The 21924-nt window shown below is 41.9% G+C and overlaps 1 protein-coding gene across 2 annotated transcripts; it reads right to left on the reverse strand.

The window, feature by feature from the left end:
- Positions 1 to 605: 605 nt before the first annotated feature.
- Positions 606 to 21007, reverse strand: LOC132399889 (uncharacterized protein SCO4629-like). 2 transcript variants are annotated; one of them, XM_059980772.1, is made up of 6 exons: positions 20601 to 21007; positions 18341 to 18435; positions 13454 to 13577; positions 9163 to 9315; positions 4129 to 4311; positions 606 to 1932 (listed from the first exon to the last, which is right to left on the reverse strand). In XM_059980772.1, the coding sequence occupies exons 2-6, from the start codon at positions 18410 to 18412 to the stop codon at positions 1814 to 1816; spliced, it is 651 nt and encodes a 216-aa protein (XP_059836755.1). In that variant the 5' UTR covers positions 18413 to 18435; positions 20601 to 21007; the 3' UTR covers positions 606 to 1813. The 2 variants fall into 2 exon arrangements, with proteins under 2 accessions (XP_059836755.1, XP_059836754.1); XM_059980771.1 differs by having other exon boundaries at positions 18341 to 19169.
- Between the last annotated feature and the right edge of the window lie 917 nt (positions 21008 to 21924).

Raw genomic sequence — 21924 nt, forward strand, 5'->3', positions numbered from 1 at the left:
GATCACATTCCTTCCCCATTTTGATGTTTGGTCTTAACGACTACTTGGACCTCTTGACCACGTCTGCATGCCTTTATGTATTGAGTTGCTGCGACCCCACTGGTGCCAAACTTATCGGACTCTGCCGTTTCTTTGGATTCATCAGCTGCATGGAGAGGGGAGCCTGCTGCGCAGGCAACAGCTTGCTCTCCCTATCGTACTGTCTTGGCTTGTGTAGACAACTTAGATCCAAAAACCATGGTCAACCCTGATCAACAGAGGGCCTATTGTCATATTTTCATCATATTCTCATAATATCAGCCACACAATAAGTCATCTTAAACACTGATAATATTACCTGGCCAGCAAGATAACCTGTAGCATCATTAATATAATAATATTTTCTCTAAACATGAATTTAACTTGCAGAGTTTACAGAAGAATTATCTCCGTCTAAAAAGTAAAAGATTTACAGTTGTACCATGTTTCAGAAAATCATTGTTTTTGTTCCACATTTCATTTTTAGTCAGGGAATTTTTAAGACTGCTGCCAGACAGACACAGGAAGAAAAGCTAACTATTTAAGTCAAGTAATTAAAGCACATGTCATGCTTAGTGATAGAAATTTTATTTAATTGTGTGAGCTTTGATTTGTTCATTTGAGTATTACAAAGGATTTTATTCATTAGAACGTAGAAGATTGAGGGGATTTGATGGAGGTATTCAAAATTATGAGGGATATAGAGAGGGTAAGTGCAAGCAGACTTCTTCCACTGAGGTCAGGTGGGACTTCAACCAGGGGTCAGGGGTTAAGGGTGAAAGGTAAAAAATTTCAGGGGAACATGAGGGGAAACTTCTTCACTCAGAGGGTCCTGAGACTGGAACAAGCTGCCAGTGCAAGTGGTGCACGCAAGCTCAATTTCAACATTTAAGGAAAGTTTGGACAGGTACATGGATGATAGGGCAATGGAAGGCTAAGGTCCCAGTGCAGGTTGATGGGAGTAGGCAGTTTAAATGGTTCAGCATGGACTTGATGGGCCAAAGAGCCTGTTTCTGTATTTTTCTAAGACTCCAAAGAGTACTTAATTATTACTTGTGGTATCAAATGAACTGGACAGCATTTCAGTTTGAAATGTCAAGCAATTGTATTGGTGAATAGTGGATTCCTTAGTGTTATGAGATGAACAGGATGTCTTTGTATTCTGTACTTCCTAAATCGACTGGGTTTTGTTTAATTTGTTTAGAGATACAGTATGTGATAAACCCTTCCAGCCCAATGAGCTCATACCAGCCAGATCAACCCACCTGACCTGTTAACCTACTAATCCAAACCAGTACATCTTTGGGATGTGGGAGGAACCCCTTGCAGTTACGGTCAGAACATACAAACTCCTTACAGACAGCGGTGCTCTTGCAAAATATAAGTTACAGTAAACGCAATAAATTCTGCAAGACAAAAAATGCTGGAGAAACTCAACAGATAAGGCAGCATCTATGACAATGAATAAATAGTCAATGTTTCAAGCTGAGACCCTTCTTCAGGACTATTAACAGCATATTGCTTTAGTTATTACTCCTCTCTGCAGTTTCACCAAATACAATCTTTATATTTACAATTTCTTTAAATACACAGCTTTTGCAAATCCACTTGTATGATGTCAAACTCAGAAAGAAAACTTGACAAATTTCGTTAAATAGTTCTGGGAGCTTTACTCAGTCCGGAAAAGTACGATTTCAATAAAAAAATTAATTTTAACGAAAATCTACTGGAGGAAGTTTATAATGTCCTTTTGATTTAAAAGTTTAAATGATACAATGTTTCATCATGATGTATTTTATTTTGGTCGGTAACCAGCTTGTAAGAGATTCCGCTGTGCTTCACGAACCTCTGGAAAAATTTCCTGCTCCACCTGAAAACCCCGCTTTGGGTAATCTCGAATGCGTTCAAAAACAGCTGGAGAGATAGGTAAAAAACAGTAAAATTAAAAGTTGAACAAATATTTCATGACAATCTACACATAAGTTAGTGATTACATTATCCCGTAACACGATTTAGTGTAAAACAAAGTAACACACACAAAATGCTGGAGAAACTCTGCAGGTCAGGCAGCATCTATGGAAATGAATAAAAAGTCATCATTTCAGGCTGAGACCCTCAATCAAGACTGAAAAGAGAGGGGGAAAGAAGCCAAAATAATAAGATGGGGGGGCAAGAAGTACAAGCTAGGTGACAGTTGAAGGGATGTGAGAAGGAAGGTAGAGGGTAGGGGAGTGGGGTGAAGTGAGAAGCTGAGAGGTGATTGATGGAAAAGGTAAAGGGCTGAAGAATGAGGAATCTGATAGGAGAGGAGAGTGGACCATGGGAGAAAGGGAAGGAGGAGGAGTAGATGATGGGCAGGAGCTTTTGGCAAAATTCTTCCCTTAATTAACATTAAAATTTAATCCAAAGGCTTATTACAGTGAACACTGAAAATTTGAAAAGTAAACAAAAGTTCTGCAAATTCAGGCAGAACCTGCAGAAAGAGGTAACACATTGTCTTTACAGATCAATGGCCATTCACCAGAATCCAATGATCTCTCAATATTTATTTATATTTATTGAGAACAGCACAGAATAGGCTCTTCTGACCCTCTGAGCTGCACTGCCCAGTAATCCCCCCTCATCATGGGACAATTTACAATGACTAGTTAAGTTCTGTGTGGGAGGAAACTGGGAGTACCCGGACAAAACCCAAACGGTCAAGGGGAGAACATACAAAGTCCTTACAGGCAGTGGCAGGTACTGAACCGAGATTGCTGGTACTGTAAAGCGTTGTGCTAACCACTATGTTACCAATATCCTCTCTCTGAAGATGCAGATACCCTATTGAGTATTTGCAACACCTTCTGTTTTTATTACCAAATGCTGAACAAATTGCTGTTACAATAACATTGCTGTGTGCAGATCAGTTTTATTGTTTACTTACACGCTCTAAATGTAATTGATATGCTACATAAATAATGCTTTAGTACACACTGACAGCTGCAATAATTGCATCTTATTAAGGCAAATTCCATCTGTCTTTAAATTAACACTTGCCTAAAAGCTAATTGCTATGCTTGGCTATTCAAATACTCAGTTAGATAGTTAAATGTTGGGAGAGGAGCATTCCAGCTTCCAAACACCTTCTAAGTGAAAACTTTTTCTTAGATGGAGTCATAGTGCTAAACCACAGAAACAGGCCCTTCAGCCTATCTAATCCATGCTGAACTTTCATTCTGCCTAGTCCCATCAAACTGCACCGGGACCACAGTCCGCCATACCCCTCCTTTCCAAATTTCTCTTAAATGTTGAAATCAAACCCACACCCATTACTTCCACTGGCATCACCCTCTGAGTGAAGTAGTTCCTCTTAAAGTTCCTTTAAATATTTCACTCTTCACTTTTAACCTACAACCTCTAGTTGTAGTCTCACCCAACCTCAGAGGAAAAGGCCTATCTATACCCCTCAATTTTGTATACCTCTATCAAATATCCCCTCATTCTCCTACACACCATGGAATGAAGTCTTAATCTGGTCAACTTTTCCTGATAACTCAGGTCCCGTAGTCCTGGCAACACCCTGACAAATTTTCTCTGTACTCTTTCAATCTTATTGATATCGTTCCTGTAGCCAGGCAACCAGAATTTGAAATGAGGTCTAACAACATCCTACACAACTTCAACATAACATCTCAACTCCTGTCCTCAATGTTTTGATTTACAAAGGCCAAAAGCTACCTAATACTTTTCCACCTTATCCTACACCTATGCTCTCTAGTTTTAAATACCTCTGCTACTTACTATCTGGTCTATCTCCAGTCCTCATTAACTCCAGCAATCTCCTCTGCTCCAAGGAAAATAATCCCAGCCTGTCCAGTCTCTCCTCGTAACTGAGATGCTCTATTCCAGAAACATTCCTGGTGAATCTCCTCTGCAGCCTTTCCAGTGTAGCCAAGAACTTGCCCAATCATTCAATGCCCACAACTGATGGATGGTCAATACTGTCATCTATGTAATAAAGGGAACTGTGAAACCAAAACTTATATTGATATAATAACAGTTAATATTTGAAGAAGTTATTTCAACTTGGTCTCGGTGTGGAATAGTCAATTTGCTGTCTCAGCTTACCCAACATGTACTCAATTAAGTTGTCCATATTACCCACATGCTTGTTTGGGTATTCATCAAGTTCCATGGTTGGAGATGTGACAATGGCTTGCACATTCTCTTTGTCTTCTGGCCACTGTTGAAGGTAGGTTGCATAGACACGGCGTTCCATAAATGGTTGTTGGACGAGGATAATTCTCTTTACTGGGGGAAAAGATGGAAAAATCCACACACGTTTCTGGGAACAAGCTGCATTTGCATCCTTTTTAAAAGTAGCAGTGTGTTTACTGAGGCATAAATGGGTACAAAGACAAAGGAGCGAATGGATTCTGTTTCAAAAGGCAAATGATTAAACTCAAGATGGCATTGTGGACAAGGTTTGAAAAGAACCGTTCAGAATGGGGGTACCAGAATGTCTCCCTAACCTACGACCATGATTGGAATGGAGGAAGAGAGATGGGAAGAGTGTGTGATGAGGAGAAAGAAGGGGAAAGGTAAAAGTCTATATCTGAAGGGAGGATGATTTGCACTCAGTGGTCATTTTATTAGGAACCACCTGTACCTAATAAAGTGGCCACTGAGTGTATGTTCATGGTCTTCTGCTGCTGTAGCCCATCCACTTCAAGGTTCGACCTGTTGTGCATTCAGAAATGCTCTTCTGCACACCACTGTTGTAATGTGTAGTTATTTGAGTTACTGTCATGTTCCTGTCAGCTTGAAGCAGTCTGGCCATTCTCCTCAGACCTCTCTCATTAACAAGGCATATCTACTCACAAGACACACTGGGCATTTTTTTTTTGTTTTTCGCACCATCCTCTGTAAACTCTGGGACTGTTGTGCATAAAAAGCCCAGGGGGTCAGTAGTTTCTGAGATACTAAAATCACCCCATCTGGCACCAACAATCATTCCACAGTCAAAGTCACTTAGATCACATTTCCTCCCCATTCTGATAGCTGGTCTGAACAACAACTGAATCTCTCAATTATGTCTGCATGCTTTTATGCATTGAGTTACTGACACGAGATTGGCTGACTAAATGTTTACATTAATGAGGTGCACAGGTGTACCTGATAAAGTGGCCACGAAGTGTGTTACAACATGTGATCATTAAATGTAAAGGGCTTGCGTGTTCATGGAGATGAACATTAATTTCCCAGTGTAAGTCTGGATGAAATTATTGTTATTCAATGGGAGGAATTAGAACTATCTTTTCAAATAATTATTAGAAATTCTGAAACATTAACCCACTGTAGCTATGAAACATTGTCCTGTGTAAGTGACCATCCAACCCTTTCACACAGTGATGCTTTCATGTAACTTGATTCTTTTATCTGCAAAATTAAGGATCAGATATACTTTGTAATCTGTGTGGTAACCATCATGCGTTGGTGGTCTCTACACAGACCCTTGGGATGGACCAATGATATCATGATGTCTCCAGTTCACCAGCAAAGTTGACAAATGGCCTTTCAGGGCAACTTTAAAATAAAGTAGAAGCATACGGTGCACAATCAGAATAAAAAAACAAGTCTCAATAAAAACAAGTGGAGTCTTATCAACCTAAGAATAATGTTATCAATGTCTAAACACAATCTGTACAATGTAACACAAGGCAGTAGAGGAAGATGCAAGGGGCTTCAGAGGACATCTCATGGTTCCTCGGCAGGACTTCCTGGATACAAAACCCAGGACAAGGAACAAATCTAATGAAGCATGAATTGGCAATCTCATTCAGAGCATGGGCACAAATGCAAGTGTGCACATTGACTTGCAAGCTCCTGCTTATAAGGAAACACAACAATCTGAGTATCTCGAGGGAGCGGGATAGCATTTAAAAATAAATATCTTGCAGGGTCATGGGAAAGAGAGGGGTATAGAGCTGAATGGATGATTTTATTCAGGGCCTGACGAGATTTGATAGCCCATTTTCTATGTCTATGATTCTATCTTAGTGGTACAGCAGAGATTGCTCTGGAGAAAAAGAGGCAGGAGATTCAGCAGGTGCTGGAATCCGGAGCACAAACAAACTGGTGGAAGATCTCAATGGGTCAGGCAGCATCTGTGGAAGTAAAAGGAATGTGTTGATGTTTCAGGCCGAGACTGCATCGAGCCTGGAGAGAGGAGAGTAGAGGAAAAATGCCAATATTGGAGGAGTTATTCTTTACTTATTTAATAAAAGCAACAAAGATGAACCCAATATAGTCTGCCACAACATGGAGCAAGATGTCCCACAGCCATGGAATTACACAGCACAGAAACAGGCCCATGCCAACCATGAAGGACCCATCTATGCTGATTCTACTTATCAGCACTTGCTCCATAGCCTTCAATGCCTTGACAATTTTAGAGCTCATCCCGATACTTTTTAAATGTAATGAAAGTAGCTATTTCCATTAACATCTCAGGAACAGAGCTCCAGACTGCAACTACCCTGAGGGAGATATCTTTTCCTCAAAGTCTTTCTTAATCTAACTCGTCACCACAAACCTATGAGCCCTGTCTTCTTCCATCTTAAGTGAAACAAAACCATAAACCCCTTATAAAATGAATTACAATTCAGAAGAAATGAGTTCACAAGTCAATGTTCCCCTTTTCTCTTCTAACACTGCTACAACAGGGCTACTCCTCACCCACAGCATGCCCTTTTCTCATTGCTACCATTGGGACAGAGGTGCAGGAGCCTGAAGACACACACTCAATGATTCAGGAACAGCCTCTTCCTCTCTGCCATCTAATTTCTGAATGGACATTGAACCCATGAACCCTGCCTCACTAAATTTTTTTTATTTCTAATTTTTTGCACTGTTTATTATATATATATATACTTCTTGCAATTCACAGTCTTTGCCCTGTGCAGGAAAGCAGAGTCGACTGTACTTCCTCAGAAGGCTGGTGTCATTCAATGTTCATAGTGAGATGCTGAAGATGTTCTATCGGTCAGTTGTGGAGAGCGCCCTCTTCTTTGTGGTGGCGTGCTGGGGAGGCAGCATTGAGAAGAGGGATGCCTCACATCTTAATAAGCTGGTAAGGAAGGCGGGCTCTGTCGTGGGCACAGAACTGGAGAGTATGACATCGGTGGCAGAGAGGAGGGCGCTGAGTAGGCTACGGTCAATCATGGAAAACCCTGAACATCCTCTGCACAGCACCATCCAGAGACAGAGAAGCAGCTTCAGCGGCAGGTTGCTGTCAATGCAATGCTCCTCAGACAGGATGAAGAGATCATTACTCCCCAATGCCATTCGGCTCTACAATTCAACCACCGGGGCAAGACATGTTAAAGTGCCGGGGTTAGGACTGAGCTTAAGTTACCACTCAATGCACTTTAGTAAACTATTTAAGAACTTTTTAAAAGCTATTTATTAATGCTTTTTGGGAGGGTGATTTTAGATGCATATCATATTTATACTGAGTTAAATACTGTATGTAATTAGTTTTGCTACAATAAGTAGCAAAATAAGTAGCAAATGGGACACTGGAAAAATGTTGAATTTCCCCTTGGGGATGAATAAAGTATCTATGTATCTATCTATCTTTTCTCTCTATTATTACGTATTGCAATGTACTGCTGCCATAAAGTTAACAAACTTCACAATATATGCTGGTGATATCAAACCTGATTCTGATTCAGGGCACTTCTTACGCCAGCTTACATATTGGCCTGCCTTGAAGATTTAGTGGTAATCTAGGACAACTATGCTTTGTTTTTTTTAGGAACTGGATAAAGACCAAGCCAGCAAACTCCGTAAGAGTCCGGAGAAAGAAGAGCCAAAGCACAGAAACCCTAGTACTCATAAATGGGCGTGTTGAACTTGTTTACCGAAGGGTCCCACAGCAGTTTTGGGTGAAGATCTGTACATAGAATTGACCTTATCCAGACAACAGTGCTCAGCGGTCGATCTTCACTATCTCCCATCTTTATAGAGAGTGTAGATTGGAGTCAAGGAAATTCACCGGTCACCAATAAGGGATGTACGTGAAAGGAGGTGGGCAGTTAATATGTGTACAGACTGGGAAAGAGTGGGTGGTGGAGAGATGTTCTGAGAGCCGGACTAGATCTGGAAAGATGGGAAGGGAGTGGAGATGAATGAAGGGGTTTGGCGGGGGGGGGGGGTGATCTGGAGGTAACTGAGGACATTGGCTGGCAGAAAGGGAGAAGTAGTGAAAGTGATTACCAGCAATAAAATATAAAGAGGAAGCTACCTATAAGAAGGCAAAATACGTTGGCAGCCCATTAGGACAGACCTTATAATAGACAGTAAAGTCAGCTTAAACCTATCAGTTACATCCTAATTCAATGGCAAATGGCAATAACTTTGTATATGTGACAGAATTTTATACATGGCATCAGTTGAAAGCTATGTGCTTTTGGATGCCCCTGCCCATTCACAGATGCACAGGCAATGGTAAATTTTGAAGTACTCAGTCACAACTTTGAATACAGTCTAGCATGAGATGCAAAGAGTCTAACAAGTGGTGTGAGAGAGCATGCTGGGATCCATGCCAGGTTAAAAGGCTGACCCTTGCAGGGCAGCTCTCCCATCAATCCTGCTCTCCACTGTTTGCTCCCTGGAAAACAAACTGGATTACCTTTGTGTGTAACTGGCCCACCATGAGATGAGGAACAGCTGCGTGCTTGTTCTTACAGAAACATGGCTCCAGGACAACATCCCATGCACCATCAATAACTTCAGGTCACGCCACTCAGAGACTTGTGCTGATATTATTTTGTGACTATTGTGCTTTATTTTAACTATATGAGCTGTACTTTAACCATATTCGCTGTGTGTGACCATATAAACTGTGTTTTGCACCTTGGCCACAGAGGAACGATGTTTAATTTAGCTGTATACATGCATATGGTTGAATAAGAATAAATATGGACTTGAACTTGACCTCATAACAAGACAGTATTTTCTGGGCCTTTACATGATGGCAGTTCCCTGTTGTGAAAAGCAGAGCATCAAATCTTTGCATTCCACAATCCCATGAGATACATGTGCCAATCAAGTGGTCATCAGTAACCAGGAATGATAAAAACTCAGGCTGATATTTACCCGGGATATCCTTTTCCTTCAGAGTTTGATATGCGAATCGTATATTCTCGCCTGTATTGGTGGCCTTCCTTTCCAGTAGAATCCGGTCAATGGGAACTCCCAATTTAACTGCGGTTTCGCTAAAAATGTCAGCCTCCGGCTGGTGCCATACTCCTGTTTATAACAGCAACAGTCAGGATGGTGAAGGAAATTTATAGTTCTTAGACAATGAGGAAAAACATAATTGCATCAGATATCAGCTGCTCTCAACTGCATATGAACATATTGGGAGCAGGCGTAGGCCACTCATCCCACAACCCCGCTCTGCTAATCAATATGATAGACATTGATCTGATTGTCATCTAAACTTCATACACCCACCGATCTCAGGAGCCTTCTTCCCACCACCCCCTCGATGCTCATCAAGGATATTTCTACCTTCGCTTTAGAAATATTTAATGACTTAGCTTCCATCACCCTTATGAGGAAGAGAGTCAAGGTCTAACAGTGTTCTGATAACAGAACTGTGCATCAACTTCAAAGTTCAAAAAGTTCAATTGAGCCTCATTTTAAACCATAATCTTCAATGAAAGATCTAGTTCTCTAGTATTCTTTTGTTGCAAACTTTGTAAGTGAATTTCAGAACTATTAACGTAAAATAATATCAGCTGCTGAAATTCAATCCTAAAGTAACAACATCGTGTAGCAGGCAAGGAATTATATTACAGCTCACACAAAATGCTGGTGGAACACAGCAGGCTAGGCAGCACCTATAGGGAGAAGCACTGTCGACGTTTCGGGCCGAGACCCTTCGTCGGTCCTGACAAAGGGTCTCGGCCCGAAATGTCAACAGTGCTTCTCCCTATAGATGCTGCCTGGCCTGCTGTGTTCTACCAGCATTTTGTGTGTGTTGTTTGAATTTCCAGCATCTGCAGATTTCCTGTGTTTGCTCAAGGAATTATATTGACAGGAACAATTTGTATTTATATGACACTATTGGAAACCACTGTCTTTTTCTTAGTAGTACTTTTTATAAGACTTGAACTTCTTAATAAACTCATTTATTTTCACACACACTGACAGAAAGTAGTACATCAGTTTATTACCTCTCATTTTTCTTTGGCTAAATATGAGGACTTTTCACATGATGTAATGGTTTTAATTATGTAGCATATTAACTAACTTATCACTATCTAAGGAATTTTCTTTTTCTTATCTATAAAAGTGATAGATTTTCAGAAGCAAAATTCTTTTCTTTCTCTTAATTCCTTCGTCTTACACTCTTTAGCGTTAAATCCCTTCTTAGCATCATTTCTCGGCTCTTTATTTGGCTTGCATAGTATTTGTACATTTGTACTTTAAATAAAGTGAAATCTTAGAATTAAGACTGCATGTCACTCTTGACATTTGGAAGAACCCCAAGGATCAGAAATTAAACAGAGATCCAACAGCATCTTTCACTTAGTAAAATTTAATCTGTCAATAGGTTTGCCAGACCTCACACTTGTAATTGTTCAAGCATTTAAACATTTATTCTTAACATCAATGTATATATTGTATAAAATTCTGCATGTTATAGATAATTAGCATTTATAACAGATAGCTAACAACGGTCAATTTATTACTGTGAATTTATTATGGAGCAATTAAAACACCAAAATTGGAAAGTACGGGCTTCATGCTCTATAGCATGTGGCAGGGTGTTGGAATGTACTAAAGCATTTTACAGCCAGAGAAACATACCTGAGAAGTGGTTACAGTTGTAATGTAGCAAAACAGAGGCAATTAATTTGTGCACCTTGTTGTTGTACATCAGCAACAACGTATGGGAGCGTATCATAAACTAACAAGATTCTGCAGATGATGGACAGATTACTGGAAGAGCTCAGCAAGTCAGGCAGCATCTATGGAGGAGAGTAACCTTTGATGTTTTGATAATTTGGCCTGAAACATCAACTATTTACTCCCCTCCATAAATACCACCTGACCTGCTAAATTCGTCCACCACTTAGAGGAGTGAATCAACTGTGTTTGGAAGAGTCAGAGAATAAATAGTCTCTGGGACACTGCTATATGATCTATTTTATCTCCACACAAGCTGGTATATAGCACATCTATTTTTATTTTCATTTTAATGATGGTACCTTCCCCAAGAACAGCATAAAATGCCAGCTTAACTATTTCTTAAATGTCAAGAGTGATGTTTCAACCCACTCCCTCTGAATCAGAGGTGAGAATGTAATCAAAACTTGACACCTACATAATTAGCAGGTGCTCTACAGGAAACTAAACATTAAGTGTTAATTGAAATAAAACCCCTCATTAACTGTGGTATTTTGGCAGTTATTAATTTTAAATATTGCAATTGATAACATTAATCGATTATCACATTGACAAATCTCCAAAATTATCCCACAGGGCTAAATGAAGAAAATGATTAAATAAGAAATGCTTGTGAAATTCTCATCGATTTTGTTAGTCTGACTCAGAGTTGCCCAGGGTTCTCTGACACAGCGGTTGCTGCAAAGCTTCAAGGAGTATTGATTTCAGAGTAAAAATTTATTCTTGCAATTTGTTATGCAAGGTCATCTATAAACTTTTCAAGAGAAAACATTGCTAGATTTTAACGTGAAACTTTTTCTTCAGTTGAAAACAAACAGATATTTCTGCTATTAAATACTGCATCTCTGATGTTCAGATACATTTAGAAACTTAGAAACCTAAATAATTTAAACAATCAAAATATTAAAATAAATTTAAACATTAATACAGATTCAGGAGACAGCAGATGCTGGATGTATGGAAATCTTGAATGCATTGATCTGCTGACTGAAACACTGGACATCTCAGCATGATTAAGCCCATAAATCCCACAACACAGCAAGATAACTAAGTGAAACTTCATTTTCTTTGTTTTTCGGCGCTTTGGATGTCATAATATTTAAATTCATAATGTTATACAGTACAGAAACAGGCCCTTCGCCCCAGCTCATCCATATTGTTATGTACCCCGTAACTGGGTTAACAGACCAGCAGAAATGGACTGAGATGTTGGAGTCTGGTGGTACTGTAACTAAAGGTGTTTATTAGTAAACTAAGCAATACAGTATCAACAATGCCAGTATACATATAAAACAGGTTAGCAATGATAAATACAGAAGTGTAGGAATAAGATTCAAAACCAAGCTCTATCAAAGTCTAGGGGTAAATGCATTGTCATAAGAGAATATAGAGTTCATTTCAGTTCGTGATGAGGTAGTTGTAGTTGTGTTGCAATGTTGGAGAGAGAGAGCAAGGGATGAGCAGCTGCAGTAGGCAAAGCTTCCGTCGTCTTCTTGTTCCGTTGTACCATTGGGGTCACCGATTATGAACCTTCCGTAACAGGCTAGACCGTTCTTCAATGATGGACTTGTCACTCAGGCAAGGGCGGACCCACACACAAGTCCCCACCGGTCTGTCTGCATCCACCGTGCTCCGGACCGATTCTCCTGAACCGATCCTCCAGGCCCCCACCTTCCTGTGGGTGCACAACACTCTTTCAGTGTCCACTGGTGTGTCTGAGGGTGTCTCCCCAGACTCGTCTTTTATCCCCACTGACGGGGTATCAGCCATCCATCAACTCGGCCACTCCATGTTGTCTCAGCAAGAATGTTAACGAGCAAGGAAGTGTCCTTGCAGCAAAAGATAAACAATCAGCGAAGAAGCCATAATACATAAATCATCTGTCTCTCTCTCTCTCTTATCTGTTGCAGATGCCTCTCCCTCTGTTCTTCATCTCTCTCTCTCAGTAGCAGCATAGTTCCCCGGGGGGTAGGGGGGCAGCTCTGGACCCCACTTCCATCTGGCTTGTTCAGCACACATAACAATATCGAGCAAGGTGCCTTGCCAAGAAAGGCCAAACTTATTGCAAGCCCCTAAATAGCGCAGAACAATACCACACCGGAACAGGCTCTTCAGCCCACAAATTGCCCTGAACTAATCAAACTAACAACGAAGATTCGAACTAAGCTAGTCCCTTCTGCCTAGACAGTCCATATCACTCCGTTCTCTGCACACTGGTGTGCCTCCATCGTGATAATATAGCGGGTAGCTATCTCCTGAATCGACCTCTCGAGTTAGAGTTCCTGTGGGTTATTGGATGTGGGGTTCCACGGATGACGAAGGATTATTGCAGCATTTCCAAGGGGAGCCTGCAATATCACATTTTGAACCACAGCCAAAAATCACAGAAACATTAGAAAAAAACCATCATTCTGTTATGCAACATAAATACTATTTAGTTGGAATATAAATTAGTAATATCACTTCTTACCTACTGTATGGTTTCCCAGATAACCTGTGAATAGTATCAGTGGAGCCCAATCTTGCAGATAAAGTTTTGCTGCTCTTTCAGCCACGCGAATATCGTGGCAGCCCAAACCTATAATTACATCACTCTGGAAAAACAAAGACCTTCAGACAGCTGGCTTGCATTTATCAGTAGCCGTGCTCCACATCAATTGTAAATGGTTAACATCACAGAGTGTCAATCTTTAGCAAGAAAACACATTAGGGTGCAAAGAAATGAACAAGAATTAAACTGCATGAATCAGGGCTGAAAATTTCACTTTATCAAACGATTACATTTCTCGGCTGGCTTGCTGTATCAGTCTCCTATGTTGCATTGTTTTCCTGTTTCCTTTAAGATGTTGCAGTGCTCCCTTCCACCACTTTCTTTGCTGTGAAGGTTATGGACAGAACAGCAACATACATCAATGAGCTAAGATGAATGAGAGAAGACTTACTTGCAATTCCAAAGTCTTTTCTCATTCATCTTAGTTTATTTAGAAGAACGAAGGGGGGAGGGGGAAATCTCATTGAAACTTATCAAATACTTAAAGGCCTAGATTGGGGGCTCCCAATCTCTTTAATGCCACAAACCCCTACCATTAAGCAAGGCTCCATGGATCCCAAGTTGGGAACCCCTGGCCTAGATAGAGTGGCTGTAGAGAGGATGTTTCCTATAGTGGGGGAAATCCAGGACCAGGGGGCACAGCCTCAGAATAGAAGGATGTCCCTTTAGTACAGAGATGAGGAGGGATTTCTTTAGTCAGAGGGTGGTGAATCTGTGGAATTTGTTGTCACAGATGGCTGTGGAGGCCAAATCATTGGGTATATTTAAATCGGAGGTTGATCAGTCAGGGCATCAAAGATTGGTTGAGAGGGATAATAAATCAGCCATGATGGAAGAGTGGAGCAGACTTGGTGGGCTGAATAGCCTAATAGTCTTAAAATAAAAATAATGCTAGAAACACCAAGAGTAGGCAGCATCCATAGAAAAAGAAACAATTAGACTTCAACCTGGAACGTTAACTATTTCCACATCTCAGACTCCGCCTGATCTGGTGAGTTTTTTTCCAGCACTTTCTGATTTTATTGCAGATTTCCAGTGTCAGCAGTATTAGTGTTTGATTTGGATCAATAAGCTGTCTCTTTGCTTCTGTTGTGAACTCTGTCCAAAGATGTTGACAACATGGAGAGTAGTTCACTCTACCAGAACACCATATGGACATTCAACATGGCACCTCCACAGATAATGGGGAGGGGAGTCACACCATAAAAATGGGGATAATTTGGCATTTAAAGTAATTATTTTTCATGCATTATACTACAAGTTAATTTCAGGAAACTACATATCATTTACTGGTGAATCTGCAATGTGATAATGCAAAACAAAACCAAATGAGCATAGACCAAGAATCTGTTTTGGAGAACTCCTGCACGCTGTCTGCCACAGCCACCTTGAGCTTCTGTTGTGTGTCATTTTAACTCCTCTTCCTGTATCCATATTGACCAGTCTGTCCTTGGACTTCCTACTACCATTGTGAGGCCAAACGTAAAGAATCTCAAACTCTGCTTGTATAGTTACGGCCCAACGGTATAAACACTGAACTTCCCAATTTCAGGTAACTCACGCCTCCTTTGCCCACTCAGGGTCTCTCTCCTTTTGTTCATCTTCCACATCCCTCCACCTGCCTCCCCCTCCCATTTCTAGGCTTATTTCCCTTCCCCACCAAGTTCCATCTGCCCATTACCACAAACCATCCACTCAGATTTCTTCAGCCTTCGTTCACCTTTACTATTCCTCTCCCACCTGTTTCCATCTGCCAATCCTGCTGACTTCATCAGGTTCCAACTATCCCTTACCAGCCTCAGCCTTGAAACCTCTCCCTGACCTTCCCCCACTTGACTCTGTTCTAAAGGGTCGCCCCTCAATTTTGATACTGTCCCCTCTAGTTCTGGATACCCTCACCATAGGAAACATCCTCTCCATATCCACCCTATCTAGTCCTTTCAAAATTTGGGAGGTTTCATTTAGATCCCCCTGCATTCTTCTAACTTCCAGTGAGTACAGGCCCAAACCTGCCAAACGCTCCTCATATGTTAAACCCTTCATTCCTGGAATCATCCTCTAGAACCTCCTCTGGACTCTCTCCAATGACAATACATCCTTTTTGAGATATGGAGCCCAAAACTGTTGACAATACTCCAAGTGGGACCTGACTAGTGTCTTATAAAGGCTAAGCATTATAGAACTATTATAGCATTATTTAAGGCTCTTAAATACCCCTAATATTTTAGCCTCCACCACCATCCCTGGCAAGTCATTCCAGGCACTCACAACCCTCTGTGTAAAAAACTTACCCCTGATGTCTCCCCTAAACTTCCCTCCCTTAATTTTGTAGATATGCCCTCTGGTGTTTGGTATTGGTGCCCTGGGAAACAGGTACTGACTATCCACCCTATCTATGCCTCTTATAATCTTGTAGACCTCTATCAAGTCCCCTCTCATTCTTCTACACTCCAAAGAGAAAAGTCCCAGCTCTGCTAACCTTGCTTCATATGACTTGTTCTCCAAACCAGGCAACATCCTGGTAAATCTCCTCTGCACCCTCTCCATAGCTTCCACATCCTTCCTATAATGAGGTGACCAGAATTGAACACAATACTTTAAGTACGGTCTCACCAGAGATTTGTAGAGTTGCAACATGACCTCTCTACTCTTGAACTCAATCCCCCTGTTAATGAAGCTTAGCATCCCATAGGCCTTCTTAACTACCCTATCAACCTGTGCAGTGACCTAGAGGGATGACTATCTCCTTGCTTTTATATTCTGTTTCCCTTGAAATAAATGTCAACATTGCATTTCTCTTCTTTACCACAATTTCAACCTGTAAATAAACCTTCTGGGAATCTTACATGACGACTCACAAGTCTCTCTGTACCTCTGATGTTAGAACCTTCTCCCCATTTCGATAATAATCCACACTATTTTTCCTTTAACCAAAGTGCATCATCATACATTTCCCAAGACTATTCCATCTGGCACTATTTGGCCTATTCTTCCAATTTGTCTAAGTCCTGCTGAAATTGCATTGCTTCCTCAGCACGACCTAGTCCTCCATCTGTTTTCGTAAAATCCACAAACTTTGCCACAAAGCCATCAATTCCATTATCTAAATCACCGACAAACAATGCGGAAGTAGAGGTTTCAAAACTGACTCTTGACGAACACCACTAGTCACTGGCAGCCAACCAAAAAAGGCCTCTTTTATTCCCATTCGCTTCCTCCTGCCTGTCAGCCATTCCTCTATCCTACAGGGGGAGGGGGAAATGTGAAAATGATAGAAGACCGGAGGGGGTGGGGTGAAGCCAAGAGCTGGAAAGGTGATTGGCAAAAGGGATACAGAGCTGGAGAAGGGAAAGGATCATGGGACAGAAGGCCTAGGGAGAAAGAAAGGGGGAGGGGAGCACCAGAGGGAGAAGGAGAACAGGCAAAGAGTGATGGGCAGAGAGAGAGAGGCAAAAAGTGGGGGGAATAAATAAATCAGGGATGGGGTAAGAAGGGGAGGAGCAGCATTAATGGAAGTTAGAGAAATCAATACTCATGCCATCAGGTTGGAGGCTACCCAGACGGAATATAAGGTGTTGTTCCACCAACCTGAGTGTGGCTTCTTCTTGACAGTAGAGGAGGATTTTTGCCAATTACCTTTCCAGCTCTCAGCTTCACCCCACCCCCTCCTGGCTTCTATCATTTCGGATTTTCTCCTCCCCTCCTACTTACAAATCTCTTACTATCTTTCCTTTCAGTTAGTCCTGACCAAGGGTCTCGGCCTGAAACACCGAGTGTGCTTCTTCCTATAGATGCTGCCTGGCCTGCTGCGTTCCACCAGCATTTTGTGTGTGTCGCTTGATCCAACTTCCCACTCACTTTTGCTACCTTGTATGCCCTTTCCTTGGCTTTTATGCAGTTCTTAACTTCCTTTGTCAGCCATGGTTGTCTACACCTGCCATTTGAGAACTTCCTCTGTGGGACCTATCTAACCTGTGCTTTTTGAGCTATTCTTAGAATCTTCAGCCATCTCTGCTCTGCTGTCATCCCCACTAGTATCCTCCTCCAATCTACCTGGGCAAGCTCCTCTCTCATGCCTCTGTAATTCCCTTTATTCCATTGTAATGCAGATACATTTGAGTTATGCTTCTCCCTCTCAAATTGCAGTATAAATTCAATCATATTATGACCACTGCCTTCCAAGGGTTTCTTTATATTAAGCTCCCTAATAAGATCTGGGTTATTACTCAACACCCAATCTACCTTAGCCTTTCCCCGAGTAGGCTCAAGCACAAGCTCTAAAAAGCCATCTTGTCGGCATTCAACAAATTCCTTTTCTTACAATCCGACACCAACCTGATTTTCCCAATCCTCTTGCATATGGAAGTCCCCCTTTACAATTGTGTCATTACCCTTATTACAGCGCCCTGCCACCAAATTCTCTTATCTCTTTGCTGTACTCCAACTCATGTCAATAAAAAGTTTATTTACTACAATATAATAAACTTTTGCATCTCAAATGAAGAATATCTAAGGCAGGGTCAGAGTTGATTATTGCCAAGGAGGTGGAAGGGGATAAACTTTCTGATGGACAGGTTAGAGTGGAGGTTCCCAACCTGGAATCCATGGACCTCTTGGTTAATTGTAGGGGTCCATGGCACAAAGAAGATTGGAGGACTTAGTCAGGTAACATGGTGAGGGCAGTGAAGTGCCCAAGAGGACAGCTGTGATATAGGGTGGAACCAGTGGTGAACCAGTATTAAACATTTAATCCATAAAGTGATCTCTACACACTTCTCTTGCCCATCATCAGCAAAGCTCTCTTACCTTCACAAGAGGTTGGTCCAATTTAAGGTAGTTCCATAAAACTTGTGCCCATTTTTTGCAGTCATCGTCCATTCCACTCACATCATCCCCATCAGCTGAAATTTTTTAAATGACAACTTTTTACAGTGTGTTCACAGAGCAGGTAGCATATGGGAGTGAGGTTAGGGGCTGCTATCTTTGTGCAGCAACTGTGGTCAGGTTAGTACATGTGGAACACAATGTCATTCTGCTGACAGTCACATTGATGCGAAGGAGCTCTATATGTGTACTGTATGCTTGCATGCATCTGTACTTCCTGCGGGGTCAGTGGGGCTGGGAACAACAATTTCTTACATTGAACCATGTGCTGATATTGGAGAGGATCACGAGGATGATAAAGAGTATTAAAGGATTCACATATGAGGAGTGTTCGATGTTCCTTGGCCTCCTCACTAGAGTTTAGAAGAATGAGGAGTGGGAGAGGTGGATCTCATTGAAGCCTATCAATTATAGAAAGGCCTAGATAGAGTGGATGTGAAGAGGATGTTTCCAGTAGTAAGAAAGTTTAAGACTGGAGGCACAGCCTCAGAATACAAGGACATCCCTTTAGAATTGAGGAGGAATTCCTTTAGCCAGAATCTATGGAATTCATTGTCACAGACAGCTGTGCAGGCCAAAATATTGGCTATATTTAAAGTGGAGGTTGATGGGTTATTGATTAATCAGGGTGTCAAATATTGTAGGGAGAAGGCAAGAAAGTGGGGTTAGGAAGGAAATTCTATCAGCCATGATTGAATGGCAGTGCAGACTCGATGGGCTGAATGGCCTAAATCAGCAGGTCGAGCAGCATCTGTGGGAGGACAGGAGGAAAGGAAATGCTGACATTTTGAGTTGAAACCCTGTATCAGGGCAATTCCATTTCTCCCACAGATGCTTAGTTCCTCCAGCAGATTGTTCCTCCAGTTTCAAGCATCTGCAATCTTTGGTGTTGCAAGTTTACAATTAACCTGGAAAGCCCAATAGACTGCAAGGGAACTTCTAAAATATTGCCGAGCTGACAGTTATAAAGCATAGAACCTGGAACACTACAGCACAGTACTGGCCCTTCAGCCCACAATGTTGTGCCGATTTTTTAACCTCTGAGATCAATCTAACCCTTCTCTCTTTCATAGCCCTCCATTTTTCTATCATCCATGTAGCTATCTATGAGTTTCTTAAATGCCCATAATGTATCTGCCTTGTCTGCCAACCCCTGGTAGGGCGTTCCATGCACTCACCACTCTGTGTAAGGAACAGACCTCTGACATCCCCATATACTTTCATGCAATCACCTTTAAATTTTCCCCTGTTGTATTAGCCATTTCTCCCCCAGGGCTGGGAGGGGGGGTAGTCTCTGGCTATCCTTTGGATCAATGCCATTTATCCTCTTGCAAACCTCTATCAAGTCACCTCTCATCCTCCATCCTTCCAAATTCATATGGAATGAAGTCAAAGTATCAGCTGATTCCTGAAGAGATGTTACTGTCGTGTCTACATTCCCAACTCTACTATTGAGTAGACGCAAACATTGAATCAACAACACTTCCAAAGGTGCTTCAGCACAGGACGGAGGGCAATGTTATTCCTGGAATGCATTTCAATGAGGTGAAAACCCTGGTGGCCTGGACGGTCCAGCATTTCGGGGGTTAAACTGATCCACGATAAAGGATTTGGACCAGAATCTGAATTCAAACCCCCCACATCCAAATCCAAATTTAGTATTTACATGCAGATCTCTCCAAGTGTTTGTTGGAGGGACATGTTTTATCATATCAAGAATTGCGCTGCCTCTGGACACACTCTGTAAGAGAATTTACAGCCAAATGTGATTTTGTATTAAAAATTCAAAGTCAATGAAACGTCGGCATTCAAACGAAATGTTCCAGTAAATCAAATGCCCTCCATTGTGACAGAGATCTACCCCTCTCCTCCCCCCAAAATGTAAAAAATAATGCCAGATACTCAATTTTATCTTCTACTTTTAAACAAAACGGACTAATCTTAAAAACTTGCCAATAAATCAATACATTTAATAGTGAATTCGCGTCCGTTCGCATCCACCCGCGTTTACTCCAAAGGATGAGATTACACCGAATAATGTCTGCAGTGCGCCGTGTAAGATCCCTTCCCCTCCCCCTCACCCTCTAGAATACACCAGGTTTAAAACCAGATTAATCCACGGTTATGTGCAGTTTGCTTCGAAAGAACAAGATCTGGACCGGGACGGCGTGGGCCGGTTTACCTGGTTACTGGCCGGGACAACACTGTGGGACGCTGTTTCCTAGATGTCTCCTCACGGCCCGGCCGGAGCATGATCCCGGCCGCCCGCAGCAAAGGCGGCATCTGCTTGCGTTTGTTTGCATCAATAATTGTCATCTGACCTGTCAGTGCGAGGGGGATGAGATACCCTCTGCTTTCAGCTCTCCCTCAGCCTCACGCCGCGCAACGTGGACCCTCTGGATGGAGTTGGGGAAGATTTTGATGGAGAAAGGCGGACTCTCAGCAGCAGAAATGCGCCTTTTCGAACATTCAGGAGTCTCCGACCACCACAAGCGGAAACCAATTAAAACATTAACGAAACAATGTTCAGGACGAACAAATTAAAAGATGGCAGTTGACGGAAACCTTACATAAAAGCAGCATAATCAAAGATCCCACCCACCCCGGACACTCTCTCTTCTCCCCCTCCCATCGAGCTGAAGATACAAAAGCCTGAAAGCACTACCGTATCACCAGGCTCAAGGGCAGCTTCTATCCCACATGTCAGATACTTAAATAGACCACTTGTACTATGAGATGGACTCAAGGCCACACAGTCTACCTCCTTATGAATTGCAGACTGTTTACTTGCACTGCACTATTTCAGGAGCTTTTACACTTCCTTCTGCATTGTAATTCTTTCCCGGCAATGCACCTTGTAATGATTTGATGCGAGCAAAACAGTAGCAAGGCAAGCTTTTCACTCTATCTTTGTATATGTAACAACATGAGGTGGCAGGGTAGCATAGTGGTTAGCACAAGGTTTTACCAGCTGACCCATAGATTTCTCCAACTTCTGATAATGCACCCTTCTTCACCATGCCCATTTCTCTCTCTCACCTCATCTCCTTGCTGGCCCATCACCTCCCTCTGGTGCTCCTCCCTGTTTTCTTTCTTCCATGGCCTTCTGTCCTGTCCTGTCCTGTCCTGTCAGATACCCCTTCTCCAGCCCTTTATCTCTTTCATCAATTTCCCAGCTCTTTACTTCACCCCTCCGGGTTTCATGTATCACCTTATATTTCTTCCTCCCCTCCCTCCCTCCCCCACCTTCTTACTCTAACTCCTCATCTTTTTTTCCTCCAGTCCTGATGAAGGGTCTCAGCCTGAAACATCAACCGTACTCTTTTCCATAGATGCTACCTGGCTTGCTAAGTTCTTCCAGCATTTTGTGTGTGTTGCTTCTACATTCTCCAAGTGGGGTTCCTCCAGGCACTCTGATTTCCTCCCACAGTCCAAGATCTACCACTTGATAGGTTAATTGGTCATTGAATGAGGATGTTAGGAGAATTCAGGGCGACTTGGATAGG

The sequence above is a fragment of the Hypanus sabinus genome, chromosome 9 (genome assembly GCF_030144855.1).
Source record: "Hypanus sabinus isolate sHypSab1 chromosome 9, sHypSab1.hap1, whole genome shotgun sequence".
Lineage (NCBI taxonomy): Eukaryota > Metazoa > Chordata > Chondrichthyes > Myliobatiformes > Dasyatidae > Hypanus > Hypanus sabinus.